The following is a 25,022-nucleotide window of genomic DNA, read 5'->3' on the forward strand; positions in this document are numbered from 1 at the left end:
ATCCTCAAGATTTGCTATGTGCTGTGTATTCCCGCTTCTTCTTAACTATAAGAGCAACATCACTTTTCAGCTTGTAAATGGTTGACTCAAGTTGTTTTCCAAAATCACTTATCATCTGTGATTGTCTCTCTGTAAAAAGACGCAGTACCTGCAAATTATCTTCCTGCTAAAACATAATAAAATAAATGAGTTGGGCTGAACAACCATGTCATTTTTTTACATAAACAGCAAAGAATACTTGAAGGTCTCATGGGTTTAACTACGGCAGTAACTGAATAAAAGGGGAGGCTAGAATAAACCACAGCCTCAAAAACTAAAATTAGGATCATAATTTTATGTTCTTTTGCCAAGGAGAATAACATGCATCACAACACGAGGGATGTGCTTGGGAAGGTAGCTCTGCTCTTTCTCCAGGCCAGATGAATTGCACCACTCTTTTGCAGCAACATCTGAGGGTGTAAGACTGGGCACAAGCCAGAGCTTACTTCACAGCTACCTTTAACTAAGTGGCAATGAATTTTTCATGTATGCACAAAAGAGATCTTGTGACTTGACAGCATCTTTTGTCCTTGAGATAACCACCAATCATCCTGCTACTAGATAACCAGAAATTAAGCAGTGGGTTTTAGGAATGTATAGCCTGTAAGCATCTCATACCTTTGTTGATAGACAGTTTAGTTCTTCAATTGCAGAAAACAAATACCAAGATCAGGAGAAACACATTTGCTTTATAATTAATGTCTCTTATTCTGAGAAGAAAAACTTGGATCTGCATCCCCACAACGGTTGTACTAAAAATGCACTATGGTTCTGTAGGCTAAGGATTAGGCCAGCATAAGACGAAACAGTAAACAGCTACCAACTTCCATCTGCACAGGAAACATAATACACAGTTCTTTAATACAGTTGGGCCTGAAGTATTTGTTGGGCTAAAATTCAGATCATACTACTCTTAACCCGGATGCTAGAACTGCTGCACTTACAATATTAAATACGGGACCGTGTTAGAGTTTGTTTTGTTCCCTGCTCCCAACCATACAAAGAGCAGCCTTTTCTTCAGCTGAGATAGTGGAAAGGAATTACATTAGGTTATTGATGCTTTTCTCCCTGACCTAGGCAGTAACAGTTCACAACAGTCTTACGGCCTAGAATGTCTTTATAAATGCTTCCTAAAGAAACAAATGTCCAAGCCTGCTTTTACATATGCAGATTTACAGTACTGAATACAGGCTGTTTCAAATGTCTGCTAGAGGCTGGGGACAGCACTCCAACTCTGAGCTGCGTTTTAGGCCAAATACATAAGAAGCCAAAACAAACTGATGTTTATATGTTTCTAACTTTTTCCCTGCAGAAAAACCGTAAACACTGAAAACAGGAAAATGATAAACCAGTTGAGGAGACTTTCTTACCCTGTATAACTTAAGGTTACACAGAGTCAGAAAAAATCAAAAGAGTTCAGTGTTGCTGGCAAGAAATTGGGCTATTGAGCAGTAACAGGAAGAGCTAGAGCCCTCATGAAAAGGTCGCACCATGAAAGCCTACATATGCCATAAAGTCTCCTTGCCAGCTTCAGTAAAAAATGGCTACATTGCCAAGCAATCTAGAAGACTTCCTGAATACCAAGCCAACCACGTCTAAAAGCCCATTTGCATCACACTCCTGACAAATCTGACTTGTGTTCTAGAGGGTAGTTTTGTGCTGAAGAGTTATTGCTTACTTAAAGTTGTCAGAGCCTGAAGTACAACTTATGTAAATTAAAAAAAAAAAAAAAAAGACAAAAAGAGCCATCCTGAAGAAACCGTATAAAGAAGATGATGACAAGCTAACTCCCATGAAGCACTATGTACACATCCAGCCAAATACCTAACAACAGGCCTGGTTAAAGTATGGCTTCCCTGATAAGCAGGCACTTCTGTAGCAACATGCCCACCTGAGTGAGGCTGTTGAAATCTAGTGTTCAAACTTGCATGTCTGACTGCACACAGTCTGCAGGTCTTGGCAGTACCTCTGGTCCCATGCAAACCACCTGGAAAACTCCAGGATAAGAAACCAACTGTAGCCCAGCCATACCCATCCTGTGATTCCACGAATCTCCAGTTCTGAAACCTCCAGTTTCAGATTCCTAAATCTAGGACAAAATTCCTTAGAAAAGTGGCCTCTGATCCTTAAACTTGCAAAAACTTCGTAAAAAATTGTAAAAACTTTACCTACCGGTGGCCTGGACTGCTTCAGCTGAAGGAATTGCTGTCTGACCACATTCATGTTTTGATAGAAGATCTTAAGGGCCTTAGCAAATTCTGCATCGCAGCTGGTCCGATGGCTGCACATCTCTTCAGTTTCTCCCAAAGGCTGTTTCATCATCTTAATTGCCTTGGTAGGTGACTCAGCTTTTTTCTCTAAAATGCAAGAGACATTTTTTTTATTATTATTAATAAACTAAAAAAAAAAATTAAATATATATCTATCTTGAATTTATTGTCATTGGAAATGGCAGGCTAATTCCCTTTGTCAGAGGAGAAAAAGTCAGGGGGATATAAATTAACTTTCTGTAGAGCCTATGTCCTAGGGCAGTACTGGTAAGGGAGAACTGTAGCAAAAGCATGAGATACTGAGACAGTTTGTGATGAGCACTGACTTTCGTGGTGTCCTGTGTCCCATTTCTTTAGTTTGTCTTTAAGAAGGACATTTTCTTCTCTTAAAGCTCTGTTGACCTCTCTCAGCAGCTCTGTCTCTTGTTCCATCTGCAGCAGCTTCCGGTACAGTTCAGGCACCTCGTTACCTGCATCCTGTATTTGTTACAAAACTGCAGTTCAGATAATTATCACCGAATCCTTACTGATTCCCATCTATGAAAAACACTTCTAAGCAGATAAATGAATATTCCCAATGGGGAAATGGAACTGTTACATTCTTCATGTTATTGAATTTTGAAAACAAACTTTTCTATGGCTTCAGATGGATATTTTTTCTTTCCTTACAGTTTTATTAGTCCTTTAAACAAACATTCATTTATTATTTCCCCAGCTGCCAAGCCAATGTTCGCCGGCCTGTTGTCATGGTATTTCATCAGCAAAAGTGGTAAGAGAATTTCTGCAAGTATCAGGGGCAGTGCTTTAGCTTTACTATCTCTTTCCATATGTGTGTATATGCATGCATACACAGAGCTGTACATGTATTTATACACATACAGAAATATATACATATGTATATATAAAAAACAATTGTACTGAAATGTGTGTGAGCACACATGCACCTGTAGAAATCACTTAACTGCTTTCATTTCTTTTACAATCTTTTACTCTCTAATGTAATTAAATAAGCTGCGAAGGTCAAGAAACATTTACAATGGAAGCACCTCACTGTGGTGCTCCAGCAAATGTGTGCAGAGCTGCTCAGCACTTGCATCCTGCAGCTGTGTTACACCCCAGCCAGGCTCTGTCATCCATTACAGTGCTTCAGAGCAGTACACAAGGAGTGCTTTGGGCTCAGATGCAGCACTGTGCTTAATTAGACGTTTCCCTGCAGCCTTCGCTCATTACATATTCCCATGAAAATCAAGTGGGTTTGTCGGAATGTAGTTATCGGTAATCCAGGTACACTTACCAGACCAGCATTGCTTGCAGTCAAAGCTTTGGGATTATCAACCACAACAGTGCCCTCACTTGTGAGCAAAAGACCATCCAAGGAGTAGTCCATCTCCACACAACCTTCTGCAGCAAAGGAAAGGCAAAGCATGGTCAGGACTCAGCCATCACTTGCTCTTTGCTACTGGTGCCCTTATTGCACACTGTGTACGTTACTTAAGGTGAAAACAAACACAGCCTATTTTTAAACTCTGAATTCAAGGCAGAAATATTCTTTTCCCTAGCACTTCAACCAAGCTGAGAGCCAGCATGCTCATTTTAAAATTATACCATGAAACCACTAACTGTTTTTCACATTCTGAATGTTTTTGTTTCCGTAACGATGGACAATACAGTTTGATTCTATCTACCAACCATCACTGAAGAAAAACATAAAATATGTAATATAAGACTTTCAAAAGTGAAAATTTCAGGAAGAAATACCTTGAAGTCCCCACAAATCAACAATTAAAGCATTTTTCTGTAAATAATTCAAAAATTCATAGGATGCATTTAGAGCTGAGAAATGGACTGTTTCTTCTATCTTCGGATTCACGTTTTTCCAGACAGGTTTTGTGTATAAAGACCGTGGAAGATCATAAACTCTATACCTAAAGACAAAAAATGCAAGCATAAAAAAATAATTAAAAGCCAATTCAGTCTCTGAAAATGTCTCTATTTAAACACACACAAAAGTTGAGCAGAAACAAATACTGCAGCATTTCAAGGTCAGCTGTTCTTTCCTGCTCAATAAAGTGCCTTATGCAGTCATTCAGCACCCGCAGGACATGTGAAAATATTACTGTACTTTATTAATTTTTAGTACTTATTCTGTTGACAGCAGCAGTGTGGGAAGCTGTCAAAAATGCACAAAAAGCTTTAAAATATTCATAACTCCATTTTTTATTCTGAGACTTCCAGCTGCCTATTAAGTAATCCATGGGGCATTTCTCCAGCTCCACCCGTATCTTTGAGGATAACAAATGAAGTCATGTAAATCCTTGCTCAACACGGACCTTTTTAAAATGGGAGGGATATTTTTAGGCCAACACTGCATATCTCTCCGCAGTTTCAGAGATTCAAGGTTAAATTCTTGCTGCAGCTTAAAGGCCCCAGCAAAAGAGATAATGGTTTATGCAGGCTCATGACTTCCACAGGAGCAAGGCTAAACCTGCTCTCAGTTTCACCAGGAGCACAAAACAGGCTTGTTCTGAGGAAGCAGGGAGTTGGTGCAACACAATACCCTATCTGAATGCCTCTTCCCGCAGCATCCCGCAACCATTTGACTCCAAGGCACTCTGCAACGTGAATCTGGAAATCAACCCTTCGCCCCAGCAGCTCCAGCGGATCAATGACCATATCGTCCTCCCCAAAGAGTCTGCAAACAGAAAGAACAGCGATGCAAATTTGACCCTGGTCCTCAATCAACAGCAACACAGGGTGATAACAGAAATGAGGAGGACGCTGGGATCAGAGAGGAGAGCTGCTGTTTGTGTGACTTGAACATTTTGATAATTAATAATTACTGGCAAATGAAATGACAGTTTTATGTGACAGCTAGTGTGCTGGTTTTAGTTTTTTCTTCCTCTGCACATCCCCAAGTGAGGACAGAGGCTATGTGACCTTCATTATCATATGTTAGTATACAGAAAACAGCTATGTTTGAAAGAGAAAACAAAGGAGTCCAGAAAGACAATACGGATGTAGGAACCATTCAAAACAGAGGACTAACCTGAATCCATTTTGAAGTATAATTATTTTCTCCATCAGATGAAGCTTCTATCTATGTTGATGGCAACATTACTCAGCTAAAAGAAACTAACTGTGATACTTCCAGCCTACAAAGATCTGCAGGTATAAAGAAAGGGCCTGAGGAACAGGCGCAGGAACTGCTGATATATCGACCCCGTTGCAGAAACTGCAGGAAGAAGACTGCTCAGCTCTGACTGTCCCTCTGTGAGCTGCCAGCTCCAGCTGGGGACAGGGACAGAGCTGTCAGTCAGCAGGGCTGCGAGTGTGAAAAACAGTTCTGGGGCCCTCCCTCCAGAGGAGGCAGAAGTGGGGACGGACTGCCCCTTGGTGTTGTCTAATAATCTGGAGCTGATGCCCACTCCCAGTTTCAGCAGTGAGATCCCTGAATGTCTCCCTCTTCCACATTTTGCTCAGCACTGCCAGCCTTCACTCCCAGTCACACAATTCAACAGGTGAAGTTCCCCAGTTCCTTTAACAAGGAACGACCGACAGCTCTCCAGTACAAAGGCAGTGGATATTTACCTCCCATCGCTGGAGCACGGAGACAGGTCGATCAGCAGGACAGCTTCCTCCAGCCCTTCGGAGTTCAGCAGCTCGGTCTGCTCCTCCAGCTTCATGCGGTACGCCAGTGCCTGCAGCCAAACGTGAGCAGATCCCACATGGACAACCTCCACTGGGTCCCAGAATGGGTCGCTGTCCTGGTTCACATCCATGTTCTCCCCTTCCAGAAAACGCTGGTACAGTTCCTCCATTAGGAACTTCCTATTAATGAACTTGGCCTTTGACCATACCCACACCTATGGAGGAGGCAAAGGAAAAGTGATGAAGTTGGGCAATCACGGACAAGGAGAACAGTAAAGCACCTCTCCACCTTGAGGAATGATAGAATAAACTTGGAGTCACCTCTGAAATTACTGAAAAAACTACCCTGTGCTGCGCAACCTGCCGGAGAGATATACTTTAATTTTAACTTCCTTTTCAATAAAGACTGTTGACTTATTTCTTAAGGGGCTATGGAGGATTACTGGTCATCATCCTTTCTACAACAATCCTTTATGTGCAGGCTGATGTGGTCACCTCTTCTCTAAAACAAATGAAATTCAGTTCTTTCAGCCTTTCATATCAACTGAAATAATTTGCAGCTCTTAGAATTTCATATTTAAAATATACAATAAACTGTTCTGACTAAGCTGTCTCAAAGTTTATACAAACACAATAGAAAGAGAAGATTTGTGTTACTGACTGGTGTTTGGAGCATTCACCTGTAACAAAGAAGCGTGAGGCTTAAGACTGCTCCTAAGAAAGATCATTTATCAGGCAGAATGGGGATTCAAGGGATTTATTAGAACACAACTACCTTTCACTTTTATTCCTTCATTTCATCCCAGCCCAATATTGCTTGTTAATTTGCTTCTTCTGCATTAAGATAGTCTTCCTTTGATCTTAGTTTCCATTGTTTTCAGCTTTAATATAATTTGTTATTACAACCAGCAGCTGAGAAAATACCACTAAATCTAAAGAAATTAACTCTGGTTAGTTCCTGAGGTTCCTTCTCCTGGTTCCATCACTGTTTTTAAAGAGCACATAAGGGGCTCGTATCTATGGCCTAAGCTTTGCACATGCCAGATTTACACAAGAACAAATGGAAATGCTTTCACAAAAAAATATAATGGCATCTTAGGTTGCAGCTGCAATGGTTTCAAAGACTAATGGACATCAATGATGGCAAAATGAGGATAAATTACATCATAAAGTGCTCCTGTAAAACAACAATTTACAAATTAGAGTGTGTCTAAACAGGACTATTAAATATATGAAGTGAAAATGTAAAATCGTTTTTCTTTGTCCAACAGTAGCACTCTCAAACATTTCAAATACAATGGTAACAAGCAGTTGTAGAAAAATCTCTGGTTTCGGAAGGGAGAGATAAAGATCTCTCCTCCATTATTTAAAAGGTGAAGCTTTGTTGCTAAGCAGCCAGAGATCAGCTGCAAGGGAGCAGCAGCTCCTAAGGAGGTGTCAGTGAGGGAGCCACCACATGCAGCTGAAGCTGACTTGTTGCAGAGAGGTTCTCTGGCAGCCTCCCCCTGCACTTGTTGACATCAAACACGCCTGCTTTACTTCACCAGGTGCATCCCTGCTGTGATGTTCAGTGACAGAATGTGTCTGAAGGTAGCTAACTGCACCCAAATGCTAAGGCAGACACAGTCCTCGAGGGGCAGAAAGAATACACCTCAAGGATCTCCTGTCCGTGCCAGAAGCTACCCAGGAGCATGGCCATCCTGTGAACAAGCAGCACATGGGTTCCTTTTTAGAGGTGAACAGATCCGTGGGCTAGGAGGAGTGCATTTCATGTATGGAGGCCCACAAAAAGGGCGTCAAAGAGTGGAAGAGTAAAAGAAGGGCGTGGGTCTGTTAAGGCACAGCAGAGACAGCCATTGCAAGGATTCAACGTCTGGCTTGAGAACGAGCACACAGCCTACATCTCTCTTATCTTCTCCTAAAGCCTGCTGTTAATGCGTGAGCCCTTCTTACCTGATTTGTCGTTGCATGTGTCACTTTTACTGTTATTTCCTTTTGTAGGTCATGGCCTCTGGAGTCTGATAAGGCTAGGTTCTTCACCTTCAGTTCAAATTTGAGCTCCTATTAATTAATAAAGTTTCTTAAACACATTCCAATCCAAGACACCTTTTGCTACATAATTTGGCAATATTTTCATATAAGAGGAAAAATTATACAGATGTGTGTGTGTGTATATATATAAATAAATAAATAAATAAATAAATAAATAAATAAATATATACACACATGTATGAACCTGCTTAAAAAATAAATTCTCATAGCAATCTTCCTGCAGTGTCTAGGACTTGACATTCCCAATATTTCAAATTTTGGAAAGAATGAGGCTTCCTTTACATACCTCACTGGCACCATACTCTCCCACCAGGGTGCACAAAGAAAGGAGAATACTTACCCTAACAAGTTTATTTCCATCTTTCCTTCAGGAAACTTCTCCAGAAGTTAGTTAGTTAGTTAAAATGCTGGGAAATTGCATCTTGATCCAAAGGGAAATCTATCTCATTATTCCTAAGTTATAGAACTTGGCTGAGGAGGAATTCTCCCTTTGTGGACTTTTCATCCCCTTGAAAACACCATGGCAGCCACTGTTTGTGTATTCATACAGTGCAACTACCCTGACACTCCATTTGCAGCCTGCATTCCCAAATTCACGTTCCCCCCATCTCCTCTTCTCTCTGCCTGCCAGATGTTGAGGGAGACTGGGGAAAGCAAAAGGAGTGGGGCGCTAGGAAGAGTGAGAGCATTGGCAAATGCTCTTACAGTTATTTCTATTCACACTCAAAAATGTACCAAACGAGTCCAACCCGCAGAAGTTGGGGAAACCTTACTCACCTTCTTCAGCTCCTGGCTCATCTGATTCGCCTCCGCCACCAGTGGCATCAACTTGATGTAATCGTGGAACGCCGCCAGGACACTGGGGTCTGCTCTGCCCTCCCCGCTGCCCGCAGCGCCTTTCCGAAGCGGTGCGCCAGGGGGCAAAGAGAAGGGGTAAACAGGCTGCCACCTGACCCGTGGGTAGCTTTAGGGGGGTGCTCATCGACTGCCAAAATATGATTTAATGCTTCTGGCCCTTGCCGCTCTCCTGCTCTGAGCTGGGTGGGCGGCACGCAACCTGCTCTCATCCCATGGGGAGAGGGCAGCACAGGAAAAACAGCAGCAGAAACACATGCTTTGCTCACAGCAGCCTACTTCGCCTTTCTTTCAAAATCGGGCTGACAAATTGATCGGATTAGAAAGTGGATGTCAAGCAGGGAGCTTCTGTCCTGTCTGATGTGTGAAGGATTTCCTCCAAACTGTTACAGGACTCGATGTCAGAGTCCACTGTGGTACTCCTTAGAACAGAGTTTCACTGTTCAGTCATTAATTCCCTGCTGTCTGCAGGTGGGGACTGCTTTTTCTTAGGAATTCAGGTTTTGCAGGGCAATCCAGGATGAAAAAACAGGGACATAACATCTGGATTTGAAGCAGACACAATTAGGTATATTTAGAGAACTGGCTCAGCCCATTCTGACCACCTACGGATTTTGGTGATGCAACAGAACGGCAGCTGAATAATTTTATTTATTTATTTATTTATTAAGACAGAGAATGTGTGCTTGGGTACCAGAACAGCTCTTTACACACAAGTGCTGAGGTGCATATTTGCTGCATCCCTCCCCACAGGAGTGAGGCAATGCTATCGAGTTTCAGGCCTGTAGGCCCAGTCCTCTGGGTGCCCTCAGCACTCCCTGAGACGCTCACCACAGGTGATCAGCTGGACCTCAGACAAATGCCTGAAGGCAGTGGTGTGATTACAGTCACAGCTCTGCCATTCTGTAAATTAGTGAATATTTCTAGAGGGATGGAGTGATTCAAAAGATGAAACTGTCAGGGCCATTAAGGAACTCAAAATGGCCTTGCAGATTAGCACACAATTCAAAAACAATGCACAAACCCCCAAGTTCTTTACGAATAATAAATATCTGAAAGCAAAAGATCTACGTGACATATTCCCAGGACCCAGGATTGTCTATGTTATATTTACCAACTAAACATTTTGCTCACTGGAATGATCACATTAAAAAATGTCAAGAAAGTGAACTTCAAAAAAAAAAAGTAATTTTAAGAAAAGTACTGGAGGGTAGCATTTCCCCAATGTACAAAGAGAAAAATATATGTAGATGAAAAAAATTAAAAAGGAGCAAATTTTAGGGGAGCAAGGGGAGTGGTTTGGATGACAGCAAAAGAGTATTTAACATTATATTTTGTACTATTACCTAATGCGATCACACATACAACAAAAAATCCAGCATAGAGAGTTAATGGAGCAATGTTAAAAACAAAGGGAAAGACTATTTCAGTGTACATCTGGTGATTCTGCCTGGAAGAGCCTTCTCTGGGAGAAGCTACTCAGACAATAAAATGTGCTGTGGAAGGCAGCACTGACTGCGTGTGCTGTGCAGCGTGCAGTCCTGAGCGACCTTCTCATCTGGAGTGCTCCTGCATTATTAAAAGTAATCTGATCTCACGTAATCTCATCAGTACTGCTCACTTTTTTTTTTTTTTTTTAAATATAAGAAGCAGTTCTAGCACTAAAGAAATAAAAATAAAAATAAAAATAAAAATAAAAATAAAAATAAAAATAAAAATAAAAATAAAAATAAAAATAAAAATAAAAATAAAAAGGAAAATAAAAATAAAAATAAAAAGGAAAATAAAAATAAAAATAAAAAGGAAACTATGGTAAGAATGGGATCTGTGTGTAATAAAACCCAAAATAATTATCCAGACCTTCAGCTGTCAGGCTGCTCAGTCTGAGACGCAGAGCAAACGCACATTTTACTGTTTATCAACATGGCAGTATAAGTAAGCTCACATATGTAACAGCTAACAGACACACCCTTGGTTTCTTGAAATAGCACATTATTACATATTATTTATCATATAATATTATATATTATTACATATAGTAATTTCAAAAAATTAAAAAGCATTTCTCTTTCTATAGTATTAGATAGATATGAAGCAATTTTTCTGACTCATGGCTGCTTCCTCATAAGGAACTGCGCAGCCTCCAACCCCCAGCAAGAACAACATGCAAACTGCAAAAGAATAAGGCAGATTTGGAAGGTGTGTGCATATGATCCAAGGTGTGACAAAACATCAGTCCCCACAGAAAAGCATCACCCAGTGCCCAAGCAGTGGTGCTTACCAAGTTTATCCACACTGAAACCTTCTGCTGCTGCCAACTCAGACTGAAAGAAGTCGTAGTCGTATCTGCTAAGGTCCTCCTCTGTTCGTTCTGCAGGTGGCCCGACATACAGGTAAGCACTGTTTGATCCCAAAATAACACGATCCTGAAAGGTTAGACACAGGATGCTGCTGAAGTTATGGGTACAGCATGGCAAGGGTCACCAAAGGGTGAAGTGTTTGCAAACACTACACAAGCTGGCAAGACTTTAAAGAAAAGTGCTTGAGAGGAGAGGACCTGTGGGCTCCCATGGACAAGGAGGGGGTTGACGAAGGGTGACCCAAACCCACCACAGTAGTTGCAGCTGAGAGACCTGAAAATCACCACTGCCATTGGCACAGCAGCCAGCATGAGGAGAAGCTGATCACCAGATCAGTTTTGCCTCATCTATCAGGAAGAGAAACCTGCTCAATACCAGAATATAAAAGCAGATACACTGGCTCAGAAAAAAGACCCATCCATCCCAGTATCCCATTTGCGGTGCTGTCCCTCAGGGACAGATTTCCAAGGAGGAGTACACATTCCAGGCAAACTGCAGAGCTGCTGCTTTTCTGGGAAGTGATCCCTCTACATTGCGTCCCTTAGTGGATTTCTGCTTCATGAAAGAAAAATCTACATCCTCTCAGAAGCAAAGTAATGCAGTTATCATTTCCCCAATGTCTTCTGGCAAGAAGGACTGATTAACTACACCTTTGTTTGGGACAAACATGGACCTTGCTAAGATTCATTTGGTGTCCTTTAATTCTGGCCCATTGTATTCCCAGTACAGACTCACATGCATTATTTTGTGCTAACTGGATAAAAACAGAACCAATTGCTTAACATTTCAGTAAGAAAGGCACACAGGTTATCCACATCTATACTAAAAATCATTCTGAGGCTGAACAGAGATTTTGAGCCCAGCTGTGAGGTCAAAATCTGGGGTAGGAGCTTGCTCCTTTAGATGGATGGATTTTTTTATTATTATTATTAATTACATGACAATACATTACATTACAAAAAAAATACATTATATCAAATTTATGTTCCCTTAGACACAAGATTCTGCCTGAGGACACAGCGAGCAAATTAGAATGTTTTTTTTCTTTCAGGGTTTTGTTTTATGCTCCATGAAAATACTCACCAAGTGCTGCAGCTTTGTTTTCCCTGTGATGGGCACACCATTCACAACGACCTTGCACATATCTCGTGGTGCTAGGGTAACTTTGCCATCAGCATTCGTAAACGTAGCGTGTTTGTCCGAAATGCTGAAAGATGTTCAATTTTCTTGTGATTCACTTTTTGTTTTTAATTTGAGAACCATCATAGAACATTAAATCATAATTTCAAAGACAAGTTTAAGCTGCCATTCATTAAGTTTAGGCTGCCATTCAAGAGGCAGTTGCCACAGTTTGACTTCAAGTTTTTGCCACTACCAGAATGGCAGTTTCTAGAAACATAAAAGCTTATCAGTTATACTTTTTAACCTTTCCCTTAGCAGATACCATAAAAAGTTCAAAATAATCATAACCCATGTTTATGCAGTTTATGCAATTCCTTTAATTGAAAACTAATTAAAATTAAACAACTCCAAACAACATGAAGATCAAAAAAGCAGACATCTTGTTTTCTACAAATTGATGTACTTACCCCAGACCTCTTAGGATTATAGCATTTGAGGTTGATTGACCAACATCACAAGTACCTTTAAAAATAAATAAATAAATAAATAAATAAATAAATAAATAAATAAATAAATAGGCATTTTCCAGTATAAATTATATGTGCTTTGCACACCAACAGGTATACAGTGCTGAAGTTTTTGCATTACTTTTTAGTTTTTCTCCTTTGAATCACTATGTTGAGCTCTGCTTAGCACTAGCCTTTCACATTAGTGCTGCTACTTGAAAATGACAATATAGTCAGTTACTTTCTCTTTAGAAAGACAAGACTCTGGATCCTGAGAAACAAAAAAGGATTTATTCCATGTGGCCTCTGGGATGTATGTGGGAGACCCCAGAAAGTCCTGGGATCCATTACCAGCAAGTAGATGGCAGAGAAAATCATCCAGAGTAAATAACCTGTGTGCAACAGGGTACCAGATCTACAACTCTATTCCCATTTCTGTTAATTGCAGCACTCAGTCAGTCAGTGGTGGAAAAACAGCAAAGCACAACCTGCAGAGGAGGGGTGAGATGTTCAGTAAGTAAGGCAGTAAGGAAGAATGTGGAAAGTGTGAGATCATCAGCTTGCAAGAGTTCACATTTTCAAGCCAATAATTTTCAGGGAAGAAATGGCTGACAGAAGACCTGGGTATTTCTTATGACTTCTTTTTCTATTGCATGTGACTTATTATTCCATCGTATCTTAGCATTTTTTGCAATAGAAACAACTCTCACAGTATAATTCTTCAGCCCACTCTGATCTCAAACAAGAGGAGCACGTTTAAAAGTGGTAAAAGTAGGTAAGTGCTTAAGGAAAAAAAATAAAGTAATCATGACTCACATGGCTGAGCAACCTAGTGCAACAGCAGTTCTGATATGTCAGTGTTAAATCACAGCACTATTTATATGTTGTCTTCAGGACTTTAAAATATATTTACCATCCTGAATGAAATGCTTGAGAACCCATGAGAGCTGTGGATCTTCATTGATATTCAGGAGATAGGGGAACGTTTCCATCATCCGCCTCTCCTGAGCAAGAATTGAGAAATATGTCATTTCAGTGGGATGCCTGAAATAACAGCTAATATTACACATAGAGGTGTTTGGTTGTTGTTTGTTTGTTTGTTTTGCGTGTGTGTGTACAAGATAGATCATGACCATACAGCAGTTTGCATAAGAACATCCTAAAAAAAAAATCGAAATGCCAAATGCTCAACAGGAGATTGCATTCTGAAACACATTCACAGTCTCCAATTCCTAAAAATGCATTCTGGTTTATCAGAAATGCATGGGAACTCTGCAGATGATTTGAAAAAAAAAGTGATGAAAAAAGGTTTGGTTTAATGTTTCAGTTACAATTTCAAATCACGCATCTCAGGATGATGTTGACCTCCACATCACCTTCAGTGAGATTAATACGAGGAACTGCATTCAATTTTGTGCATGAAGCTCATAACTCATGTCTTAGCAAAACTCAGTTCTATTCCGTGCAACAAAATACTAAGAAAGAACTATTTGTTTGGAATTATCCCCAGAGCTGCTTTCTGCAAAAATGAACAGCTTATGCTATTATAGGTATTATTTGTTACAGCAAAAAAACAGCAACCTTCTCAGCACTGGGGTCCCAAAGACTGAGGCATGGTCTGAGCAGAGACTTTACTCCATGCAGCTAGAAGCAGTCTGACAAAGCAGACTGGGAACCAACAGCAGGGAACGGAGTAGGATTGACTGGAGAAATGGGAAACAATTCCCCAGATGCCTTTACTTACGTGTGCTATCTACACACACAGATGAATGCTTCTGAATCTAGCATTGATAGCATACAAGCATGATAGCTGTAATCTGGGCTTCCCCTTGATGTTATCGGGTGGCAGCTACCTGCAAGGAGTGCAGGAATGGCTCGTGAAGAGCAGCAGGGAGGAGAGCTGCGTACAGCCTTTCTGCAAAAGGTGCTGAACAAGCTGTTAATCACAGCACCGCCAGGTCCTCCTCTCCCACAGCAGCCTCTCCCTGACTCCCTGGCTCTTACATGCCACAGCCTCCTACTGAAAGGCTTCTGTCTGGCTACAGAATTCATGTCAGCATGGGTTGCTTTCAGAAACATGCCCAAAACTAAAAGGAAAAAAAAAAAAAAAAAAAAAAAGTTTTATTTCAGTAATAATTTCTTATAGCCACAGAATAAATCCAAGAAACTATAATATACATTGACGGTAGAAGCAGACAGAATATTCTGTTATCTAAACTCAAGCGAGAATCAGTATGACATTGTGGATCCTTAACAGAGGACTGCATTATCACCACTTTACCCAAGCTTAAAAGCCCTGTGAGTGTTGTGTCGGGGAACTGCTGTCAGAGATGCGTGCAAGCAACAAATCTTAAAGATTGCAAGAAAGGGAAAACATCAGACTCAAAGAGCAGAGGTTGAGGCATCTGGGTTCAGCCACGATGCCCACTGCTGGGAGACTGGCCTGGGTGACGGCAGCGTACTGCTGCTCCCACTCCTGCCGGGCTTCCTCCAGGCGAGCCTCCCACGCCGCCTGCGTGCTCCGCATCCACCCCTCGCTCTCGGCCAGCAGTCGCAGCTCTGCTGAAGAGAGACAGCTTTAACCAGGGCATACACCTGTGAAACAGCAAGCCCCGGAGAGATGAGGACTGGCAGCACGGTGGCAGCACACTGGGAAGTGGCCTGGCCTCTTGCAGAGCAAGCCCTTACTCCCCAAACCTTGTAAGGTGGCATGGGGTTTGCTATCCCCATCCTAAACTGGAAATTAAGCTGTAGTTTTCCTTCTCCTCTTCTAACCAACAGGGGGTCACTAAAATATTCTGTGCCCAGTACGTGCACAAGAATTGACTCGGCTGAATCCTCTTCAAAGGAATATGCAAATACTAGCCAATTGCACGTTTCTACCTCTTCCTTCAGCTCTCATGTTTGTCCACACTCATCTTGTTATTATATTCCTTAAAGTGTAAATATTTTTTCACTCCTGCCTGCTGTGTCCTTACTTAGACTTGCTTTGATCTTTTACCTTGAGCAAACCATCAACACTTGATAAGGGGTCTGACTGAGCGACCAGATGTGGCCAGACCAATGCTGCAAATGCATAAATGAAACAAAAACTGTTTCTCAAAGTGCCTTTTTTTTAAAAAAAAAAAAAGTTTTTAAAAGCAGCATCTGTTTTGATAATATCTGGGAAAAAAAAATCCCAATTCTATCAAATACTACAAAAATCCCAATTCTATCAAATACTACACACACATCAACAGACAGAAACACAGCAACGCTTAAGTGTCTAAATAAAGCAGAGGGTGAGCTGGCAATGAGGGAAGAACATCCACCTTGTGGGGCTGCCCATCTGGGACAACATTCCCAGTAGTCTCAGTTCTTGCATTCCTCATCTCAGGGGCAGATGGAGTCCTAACCCAGACAGGGGCGGGTGGCACTGCCAGGCACGTGCTCCCGTCAGGGCTGGGCAGGGTTACTGCAGGTCTCCAACACTCCACATCCTCTCTTCCTCCCACAAGAGCTTGTGATTTTGAAATACTTGGGACTGGCGCACCAGGGTCAATATTTTATACAATGCCTTGATTACCCCTGCCATCCACTTTGTAAGAAATTCACCTGTGGACATAGCTCAGCTGCATTTCCATCGTACTGCTCCAATGTCACAGACTACCAAAAAGGCCTCCTGATAATGTTTTGGAAACTCCAAATCTACTTGTTATTCATTTATGCTGAAATACATACGTGTTTCATCAGCTATTGATCTCCCTGTGCTCCCGGGCCCAGCCAGTCTGGACAATAGCTTGTTATTTTCAGCTTTCAGTTCTCGTATAAGCTTCTCAGCAGGACTTGCATTTACCACTGCTTTGTTCCTGATCTTTTTTGTCCTTTTCAATGTGAAAACACATAAAAGGGAAAAAAAAAAAAAAAAAAAAAAAAAAAAAAGAAAGAAAAGCTGTAACACCATCTCAGCAATGGACAAGATTTTCTGTCAGACATGACTACTTTTTTTTCCTCTTTTGTTCTTTTCCCTGTTCAGAAATATCCCATGCAGCTCTGAAACTTCAGAAGTTAAAAAAAAAAAAAAAAAAAAAAAAAATCCTGCAGAAACTTTGCCCCAGGGCTGAAAGCATTTGATGTCCTCTCTTGTACTGCTACAGCAATCACAGCCCAATTTGATTTTGCCCATCTTTTCCATCTTACCCTAACCTGCACCCACTGCCACAGCTGCAGTGCCTCCAGTGTGTGGGGCAATGAGGGACAGGATACCCCAAAGAGGGACTTCTTTCCCAGTAAACACGGGCACCACAGGTCTGCTGGCAAATACACAGGTGGACTCCAGCTGCTCCCACAAGGAGCTGGCTCAGGTGCACGGCGCTCATCGGCACATGAAAGCAATTCAGCTACCTGCAGAACTGAACTGGTGCTGAGAACATTAAATCTCCTGCTCCTGACACCTGCCGGCAGCCAGGATGCTGCAGATGCAATGTCCCTGAGCCACGGTCTGCTTCGGGATAAGGGACGTGTAACTGCCTGACCTTTTCTTGTGGGAGCTGGAGTAAGAAGGAATTGATACGGGGATTAACAGTGAAAGGACTTCCCCAGTGAAAGGACTACAAAGTGAGAGATTATCTCTCCTGAGCCTGAGAAAGGGAAGGAGGAGAGCAGGAGCCTTCTCCTCCAGAAAAGAGACCCAGGGAAAAATAGTTCCCTTGCCAAACAATTCAGTTTTTTAAAAATATAAGCCATTCACGAATAAGAATAAACTCTTACTACGCTGCTCTTGCTTATTCACAGATTAACTCTTCCTTCATCCTGAGCTGCTGATCACTTAGAATTGGTATTTTTTCTCATTTTGCCCAGCATCTGCCTGCAATTTGCACCTAGACCAGAAAGGAAAAAATTATAGAAGTATACCTTTCAGCATACCGTAATGTTGACAAAGTTTCTTCATAACAGATGTCTGCTGGACTGACAGCTGCAATCTGTAAACACACAAAAAATATTTACTGATAATAGATTTTGAATAAGATTTTTTAAAGTAGTCTTAAACACTTCTGGCTGTGAATGTACACTTTTTAACACTATTATAAGAAATGAGGAAGAAAGATGAGCAGATACAGGTAGTATTAGTAATACTAATGCTTACCCTAGCATCAGTAAAAAATAAAAATAAAAATAAAAATAAAAATAAAAATAAAAATAAAAATAAAAAATTGATGGTTCTTCAACAAGTAACAGTTGTAAAATATGTCCTGAACTTTGTTCACATCATCATCAATGAGTTAAGAAGGCTAGTATTTGAAGAAACTCAGGTAAACTGTTTTAAGACTATAAGCATTTAACACAATTGCACATTTGCTATTCATATTTTCCCATCTTTAATTTAATGGTACTTTTAAAAAAAGTCATCAAAGATGCTGGAACACACAATTCACCTAATACAAAGAAAAGAGCCTATGGGAGATTTTCCTACTTAGGAAGGCAATATCTGATCCACAACACAATGATCTCAGAAATCGGGAAAAAAATCATTATATAGCCTAGTTTTACATAAAGAACACGACTTTTGTATTACACAAATGGCTATAAGTTTCACAGCTACATATATCTCTATATTTTTTATATTAAAAAAAAATGTTTTCTGCATGTGTCTGCATTAGGTTTTGCACATTTTGTGCCAGCCACATTTGCATTTGATAACCACAAGTGCTGTCCATTTGAATAATACCTATGTTCTGGTAGTAGTGGCAGAAGTGCTTTCACCTTTATGGTAGGTAGAAAGCAATCTCAACACAAAATTATGCCCATTTTCACCAATGTTGGAGCCACACAATTCTATTTCAATGGGTAAACTGAGGAGTTATAAATTCAAGAATCAATTTACCATGATTGTCTTGCTGTTCCCTCCCAGAGCAGATTGCAGGAGTTTAGTCAGCACGGAGTCCCTGTACGGGATATGCAGCACTTTCTTCCCTGTAGCTGCCTCAGCCAGAGCACTGCGGGAAAACAAAGTGAAGTGAAAAGGGGTGAACAACATAAGTACAAATATGAAAAAGCAAGCTTAGGAAAAAAAAAAAAAAAAAAAGAAAGAAAGAAAAAAAAGAGACAGATTAGATAACTTCAATATATTCATTATGGGAACACAAAAAGTCCTCCTTCATGCACCACCTAAATAATTTGCTGTCAAGATTTTCAGACTGAAAGGAAAGTTTTGAATGGCTCAGTTCAAGAGCTTCAGAAAGGCCTGGATGTCTGATGCACTGAGCAACAGCCCTGTGAAGCTGCCTCACCTCAGCCCTGCTGCACAGCCTGCCACTGCTTTGAAAGATGAGCAGGCAGTCCAAGCACTCACAACATATGGAGCCAGGAAAAATTAATATTTTTTGTTTTCATGTGCTTATGTACATCTTGGGCACACAGTGAGACTTCACTTAATAAGTACTTTTAGTAAACCACACTGCAAGGAAGATGTGAATTAAGAGGCTGTTTTTCAAATGTAGAAATTTGTTTTCTACTTCACAAATATTAAAAAAAAAAATGTAATAATAATTACCTGATGACATTTCCTAGCGTGGTTAGGCTTAGGTTTACACGTGTTCCTTCCTTCAATCTATCTTTTTCAGATCCTGATGATTTTTGCCTTTCACTTCCTGCCAAGTCCACCAGATTTATAACTGATTGCTTGGTGATTGCTTCATCTAGAAAAATCTGTGAAGGTATGGTGTCAATATAAGGAAATGTTACCGAATAAATGGTTCGGGTAGTATTAAGATACAGAAAATGGAACCCTGTGCAGAAATTCAGAGTAAATATTTTGTGATATTTACCAATAGTGGAACATTTTATATATTAAGAATTACTTGACATGTGAGAGCTGTAAAGGTGTGCCTGAAACAAAAAGACCTGCTGTCTCCCACAATTAAGCAGCAGGCAATACGACTCATCCCTTGCACCCACGGAAAATGGGGTGGAAATCCCAGGTTATTTCTGGACATCAGCCAGACGCTTCTAAAGACAGCTTGTAGTATCTGGGAAATGCATTTAGGACGTAGAGAACCTTAAATAGTGAGCCTATCTGCAAACAGGCCGTGGTTTAGGATATCTCTGACTTCAGTGATCTAGGCCCCAAGAGCAGCGGTGTGACAAAGTGTGAGTGCCAAAACCTGACAAGGCTGGCCCTGCAGCCTGGGGGTGAGGAAACCTGGTGTGTTCTCCACCTGCTGGCTCTGCCCCAGAGGTGGTAAGAAACACAGTGCAAACAGCGCCTGCACACTGCACCTGTTTGAATTGGATTGTGATGACCATGTGGGATCGACTGCTGCTGGCATTCATGGTGGTTGTAGCTGTTGTTCTCATCTTATTCCCTTGATCCATTAACCTCTCAATCTGTGCGTAATTATCACAAGGCACCAACTTCAAACTGTCCACATAAAAACCTTGGTGCCGATCTTCTCTAATCTTGAGCCCACTGGGCTTCCTGGTCTTAGACAATAAGTCTATTACCTGTGGAGAGAGATTTGTAGTTAGAATATGTCACTAAAATAAAATTTAAAAAAAAATACTATTCTTAATAAGGACAGAATAATAAAAAAAGACAAACTACAGCTCATCATGTGGCAACTATTCTGACTTTACTGTGTTTAGAAACTTATTCCCGGAGAGTTCCACTTTCCATTTAAATTTAATCTACGTTGAAAGTTCATATCTGTAGACTTAAAGATGCTGGCAAAATTATGACATTATTAGTTTTAAAAGGCTTATTAAGCTACTAAAGCTAATAATGTTTGTTTTCCTGTGCATTCGTTTTTCCACTCTCCTTCCTGTACACTACATCAAATTTGACTGAAATTGGCCACGTGGCTCAAAACTAATGAAGGGAAAGGGAAGGGAAGGGAAATAATTCATTGAGACTTATACCATCTTCAGAAGTCCCTCCCAGCTTAAGAGAAACAGCTTAGCCATTTGCAATTAATAATGCCTCCTATGTCTGCCAGGACATGGAGATAACATCAACAGCAAAAGGAAAACAAAGTAAAAATCTTATCTTAATTGCTCTTTTCCCCAAAAAGCCACTTAAAGCAGAAAAGCACTGCAGAGGATGAAACAACTTGGCCACTGGCGTGCAGAGCAGCTGGCTGTGATGCTGGAAGGTGGCTGTGGTGGCCAGCTGAGGCTCCTGCCCAAACCACTGCTGGGGCTTGGGGCACAGGTCCCACTTTGACTTGTCACTGCAAAGGGAGACGTGGGCCCTCAGTATGACAGCTCTTGCCAAAGACAGCATTGTTTCAAGAGCCTAGTGTTGGTCTGAGATCTTCCCAACAGAACTCTCCATGTCCCACTCTGGCAGCAGCATAGCAAAGCAGTTTATGAACCTGAGCAGACTTGCTACCAGACTTTCATTTAGCTCAAGCAGCAAAAAAATTCTTCTTGGTCCAGATAATAACTACACTTGTCAGCCAACACACCCAGGAGGGTCATGTTAGGAGAACGAAAAGGCTTATTTTCAAATTACAGCGTGCAGAAAATCAAGAAATGTACGTAGAAAACTAAGATTTGTTAATACTGAAATAAAACGAGATCATTACCTGTTCATTATAGATTTCCAGCATACTGAAAGTAATCTGTAAAAACAAGAAGTAATGAGACAAAAAAATGCATTTGAAAAAAATAATCCTTGCAATGGAGTCATCCCATTGTAAAAATAGCACAGGTGCCACAAATCAAATCTTCATTTCATCACAACCCATTACGTAAGTTCAATTGAAGCAATTATTTATCAGATCCATACTGCTTTATCACAACTGTTTCTTCTCCAGCATTTCCTTAACCTACCCTTGTATGCATAGACTTTATTGCTCTCTATAGAGATTACATCGTGAGGTATATTTCAATAAAACCTATTACTTACAAATTATTAAGCAGCTAGACAGCATTGTAGAAAAGTCAAGAAGAACAAATGTTAATTTTCAATAGCACTGCTAGCTAGCAGGACGATTCAACCAGTATTTCTTTTCAAGACTATTTTAACAAAGAAAAATCCTATTTTCCTATTGCTGATTTCTGTGTGAACATCAGTGACCATACACAAATTACCTGTGTAAGGGCACGCGTAGCATGAGAGCACCTGCTACATCACGGTGGTCAGATCACAGACCTTTTCCATTTACAGGCAGCAGCAAACACCAAGGAAACAGTAAGCAGAGCAGGCAGAGGCACAAGGCTGCCAAGCCCCAAGAAGCAGTAACAGAGGCAACAGCAAAGACCCAAACTCTTCGGAGACTGACTGAGGGGGCATTAAGAAACTGCAAGCACAGCCCTGAGAAGGGCCAGCCCAGATTTTGCAGTTGGTAAGAAAGGGGAAGCAAGGTGCACGTATTTTGCATCCTTGAAGGAGGGGACCTAAGGAACTTTTAAGGAAGAGATCAAGTGGGGGGAAACAAGGGGACGACTGGATGAGGGAGGAACAGTCAGAGGGAAGGATGAAAGGGGCTGGTTGTGTACAAAATGCTGCCTGTCAGCATGTCTGTCTGCCTGAACCCTGTGTCTGATCACTGCAGCCTGTCCTATCTTATTGAACCCTTCCTTAACAACCTAGCTGTGTAAATTCCCTCACTGCCCCACGCACTGAGTGCTGCAAGGTCTAAGCTCCCATAACTGGAGTCAGACCTCAGGTGGCAGCGACCCCTGTACCTGAGGTACCAGCAACCACAGCAAGTGATGGCTCCACCATGGGGACTTGGTGGGACCATGGCTCAGTGGGCCTCGTTGCCCTTGGGGCTGGCAACTGAGCAAGCTGAGCATCAGCAAACAAAATTGGGCACGGGTGACAGAGGCCCACATGCCTGTGGTGGCAGCAGGGGGAGCGGTGAGGGCCTACGTGCCTGCAGATGGACCGGGGGCATGGCACCAGGGCCTATGTGCAGGGGGCAGTAACCAGAGGGGGCAGGGTGCTTGTGTGCCATAACCATACGTGTGTGGGCATGCACGTGTCATTTGTGAGCCAGCTCCATGGTGGGGTAACCAGGGAGGAGAAGGAAACTCTCCAGAAAGACTCAGTGCAGGAGCCCCATTTCCAGGCACAACCTGCTAGCTGGACTTGGGGCTGTGCTGATTTTGGGGGAGCTACAAATGTGGGCATGCGCATGAGTGTGCACAGTGACAGCGTGTGTGGTGTCACCAGTGAGCATCAGGTGTGATTAGCATAAGAGGAAGAAGGGGACTCTGCACTTATAGTTTCTGGGAGTTGCCATGGTGGCAGATGGGGAATGTTAAAGGGAGAAGCCTGGCTCTGGTATCCTGTATTTCTGTCATGAGTGTGTGTGATGAACACCCAGCCTTCTTAGAGGCTGAACCTGCAAATGGGAAAGGTCCTTGGGACAGAGACCTCTGGGTCTGGGGGGTGCTGGGCTGGGCTCCAGAAGCTCAGACTCCTAGGAGCTGCCAGGAGGAGCTGCGTTGCTGTCATTAATAGCAGTAACAACTCCAAATAGGATTGGTCTAGGTTGATCACCAGGTTGATCTAGTGAAATGGGAAGGAAGGCGTTTTCACTATTTTTTTCTTATCACAGAGGTACACAATGGATGACGACATCACAGGACATTCACAAAACGCAGCCTTATGGGATGGAGTTGTGGAGACTGGCTACGGAATAGAAAGTGTTCTTTTCTTAAGAGAAGTAACACAGGACTGAGTCAGAAGTAGCCCTTGGTCATCAGGCTGGCATTTTTGTAGACAGAAGGCACCGCTGAATGCAAGGGAAGTGTAATGCCTACAGCAGTGCTGGAATGTGCCAAGTGTTGCTGCATGGAAGTTACTTGGACTACACTTGGAAAAGGATGCAGATGGAGTGGGAGCACCTAGCAGCTACAGATGCTGTAGTACAAGGCAAAAAACATCTTTCCTGTTGTAAAGAAGATACACAACACTATAAAACTCTTTAACAGGTATACAGAAGAAAACACTGATTTTCTTTACTAGAGGCATTGGAAAGATTTTCTCACAAGCACCCTGTAAGAGAGTGAGGTTAGGAAGCATAACTAAAATTAAAATCACCTTACTTTCAGTTACACCTGTGACAGAAATCCTCATTTTTAGGGATCATCTGTAAGTCTAGCTCTATTCCATCAACTTTTTATTCAACACTTATAAGACCTACTATGGTTTGTACAGTAATTTGCTCCATATATTGACAGTTTATATTTTTTCTAATTTCAATTAAATAAAGTCTTCACAGTACAATCTGGAAAGATTTTGGGAATAAATGACAGTTTGTTGCTAATCCCACCTGGTACTGCTTGTTCTTTTCCTGACTCTGGATTGCTTTGAAGAGCTCTTCACACACACTGGGAACCAGTCCTCTGTTTGCACCATACCCGATCATGGAATAGCTCTTCCCCGAGCCGGTCTGACCGTAGGCTAGGAGAGTAGCGTTATAACCTTGCCATGCACTCTCCAGCACTCCTTGACCAAGATCACGAAATACCTCTCTCTAAAAAATTATCAAATAAATCATCTTGAAAGATGAACAGGCAAATACATACAGAAGCACTACTGCCACGTCAGAGTGCCCTCACTAGCAGTTTAAATGAAGAATCAGGATTTGCAAACTTACTTAGAAAGACTAAGTTCTAAGAAACAGAACTAAGAAACAGAACTTAGAAGTTCTAAGAAACTAAGACTAACATAGACAAAATGTAGATGATACTTCAAACCAGCAAACAAGATGCCATCAGTCAGTTCATCCCATTGACGTGAGTGTTAATAACAAAGACAAATGAACTGACTAGTCTACAACTGTGTATTAGTTACAATTGCTGCTACTTACCTGGCCAGCATAACTGTTGGATCCCGCTGAGATGAATGTGCCATTCTCATCCTTTAGAAAGCCACTGTGAGACCAGTATGCCAGATCGAAAGTAAAGGTTTTCATGTGCCCTGGATTCCTAGGATCATATATGCTCGTGCTGTTGGAGTTCATAGAAATCACACACCTACTTCCTGCATCTTTCTCTCTCTGTATTGAAATTATAATTGTAGTATCAAAATACAAGCAGTCATTCACTAAAAAAATCATGGTTTAGTCTGGATTTAAAATAAGTTCAATAGCAATGTACAATGTACTGGTAGTTCTGGTGGAGTAAGTCTGCTCTTGAGCCACGTGACATGACAGGAAGCCAAGTGAGACCTGACG

At 41.5% G+C, this 25,022-nt stretch overlaps 1 protein-coding gene across 1 annotated transcript; it reads right to left on the minus strand.

Moving 5' to 3' along the window:
* Positions 1-2: 2 nt before the first annotated feature.
* On the minus strand, positions 3-24,809 carry LOC311207412 (kinesin-like protein KIF28; the record flags this gene model as incomplete). Its single annotated transcript, XM_084283416.1, has 22 exons — positions 3-166; positions 2,212-2,396; positions 2,636-2,786; positions 3,604-3,710; positions 4,068-4,234; positions 4,867-5,001; positions 5,898-6,172; positions 7,911-8,018; positions 8,787-8,905; positions 11,146-11,290; positions 12,308-12,431; positions 12,814-12,868; positions 13,766-13,856; positions 15,296-15,414; positions 16,573-16,715; positions 17,746-17,813; positions 18,716-18,827; positions 19,385-19,539; positions 20,110-20,334; positions 21,417-21,452; positions 24,117-24,320; positions 24,657-24,809. The coding sequence occupies 22 exons, from the start codon at positions 24,807-24,809 to the stop codon at positions 5-7; spliced, it is 3,039 nt and encodes a 1,012-aa protein (XP_084139542.1). The 3' UTR covers positions 3-4.
* Between the last annotated feature and the right edge of the window lie 213 nt (positions 24,810-25,022).

This window comes from Netta rufina, assembly GCF_964035555.1.
Source record: "Netta rufina genome assembly, chromosome: 3".
NCBI classification, from domain to species: Eukaryota; Metazoa; Chordata; class Aves; order Anseriformes; family Anatidae; genus Netta; species Netta rufina.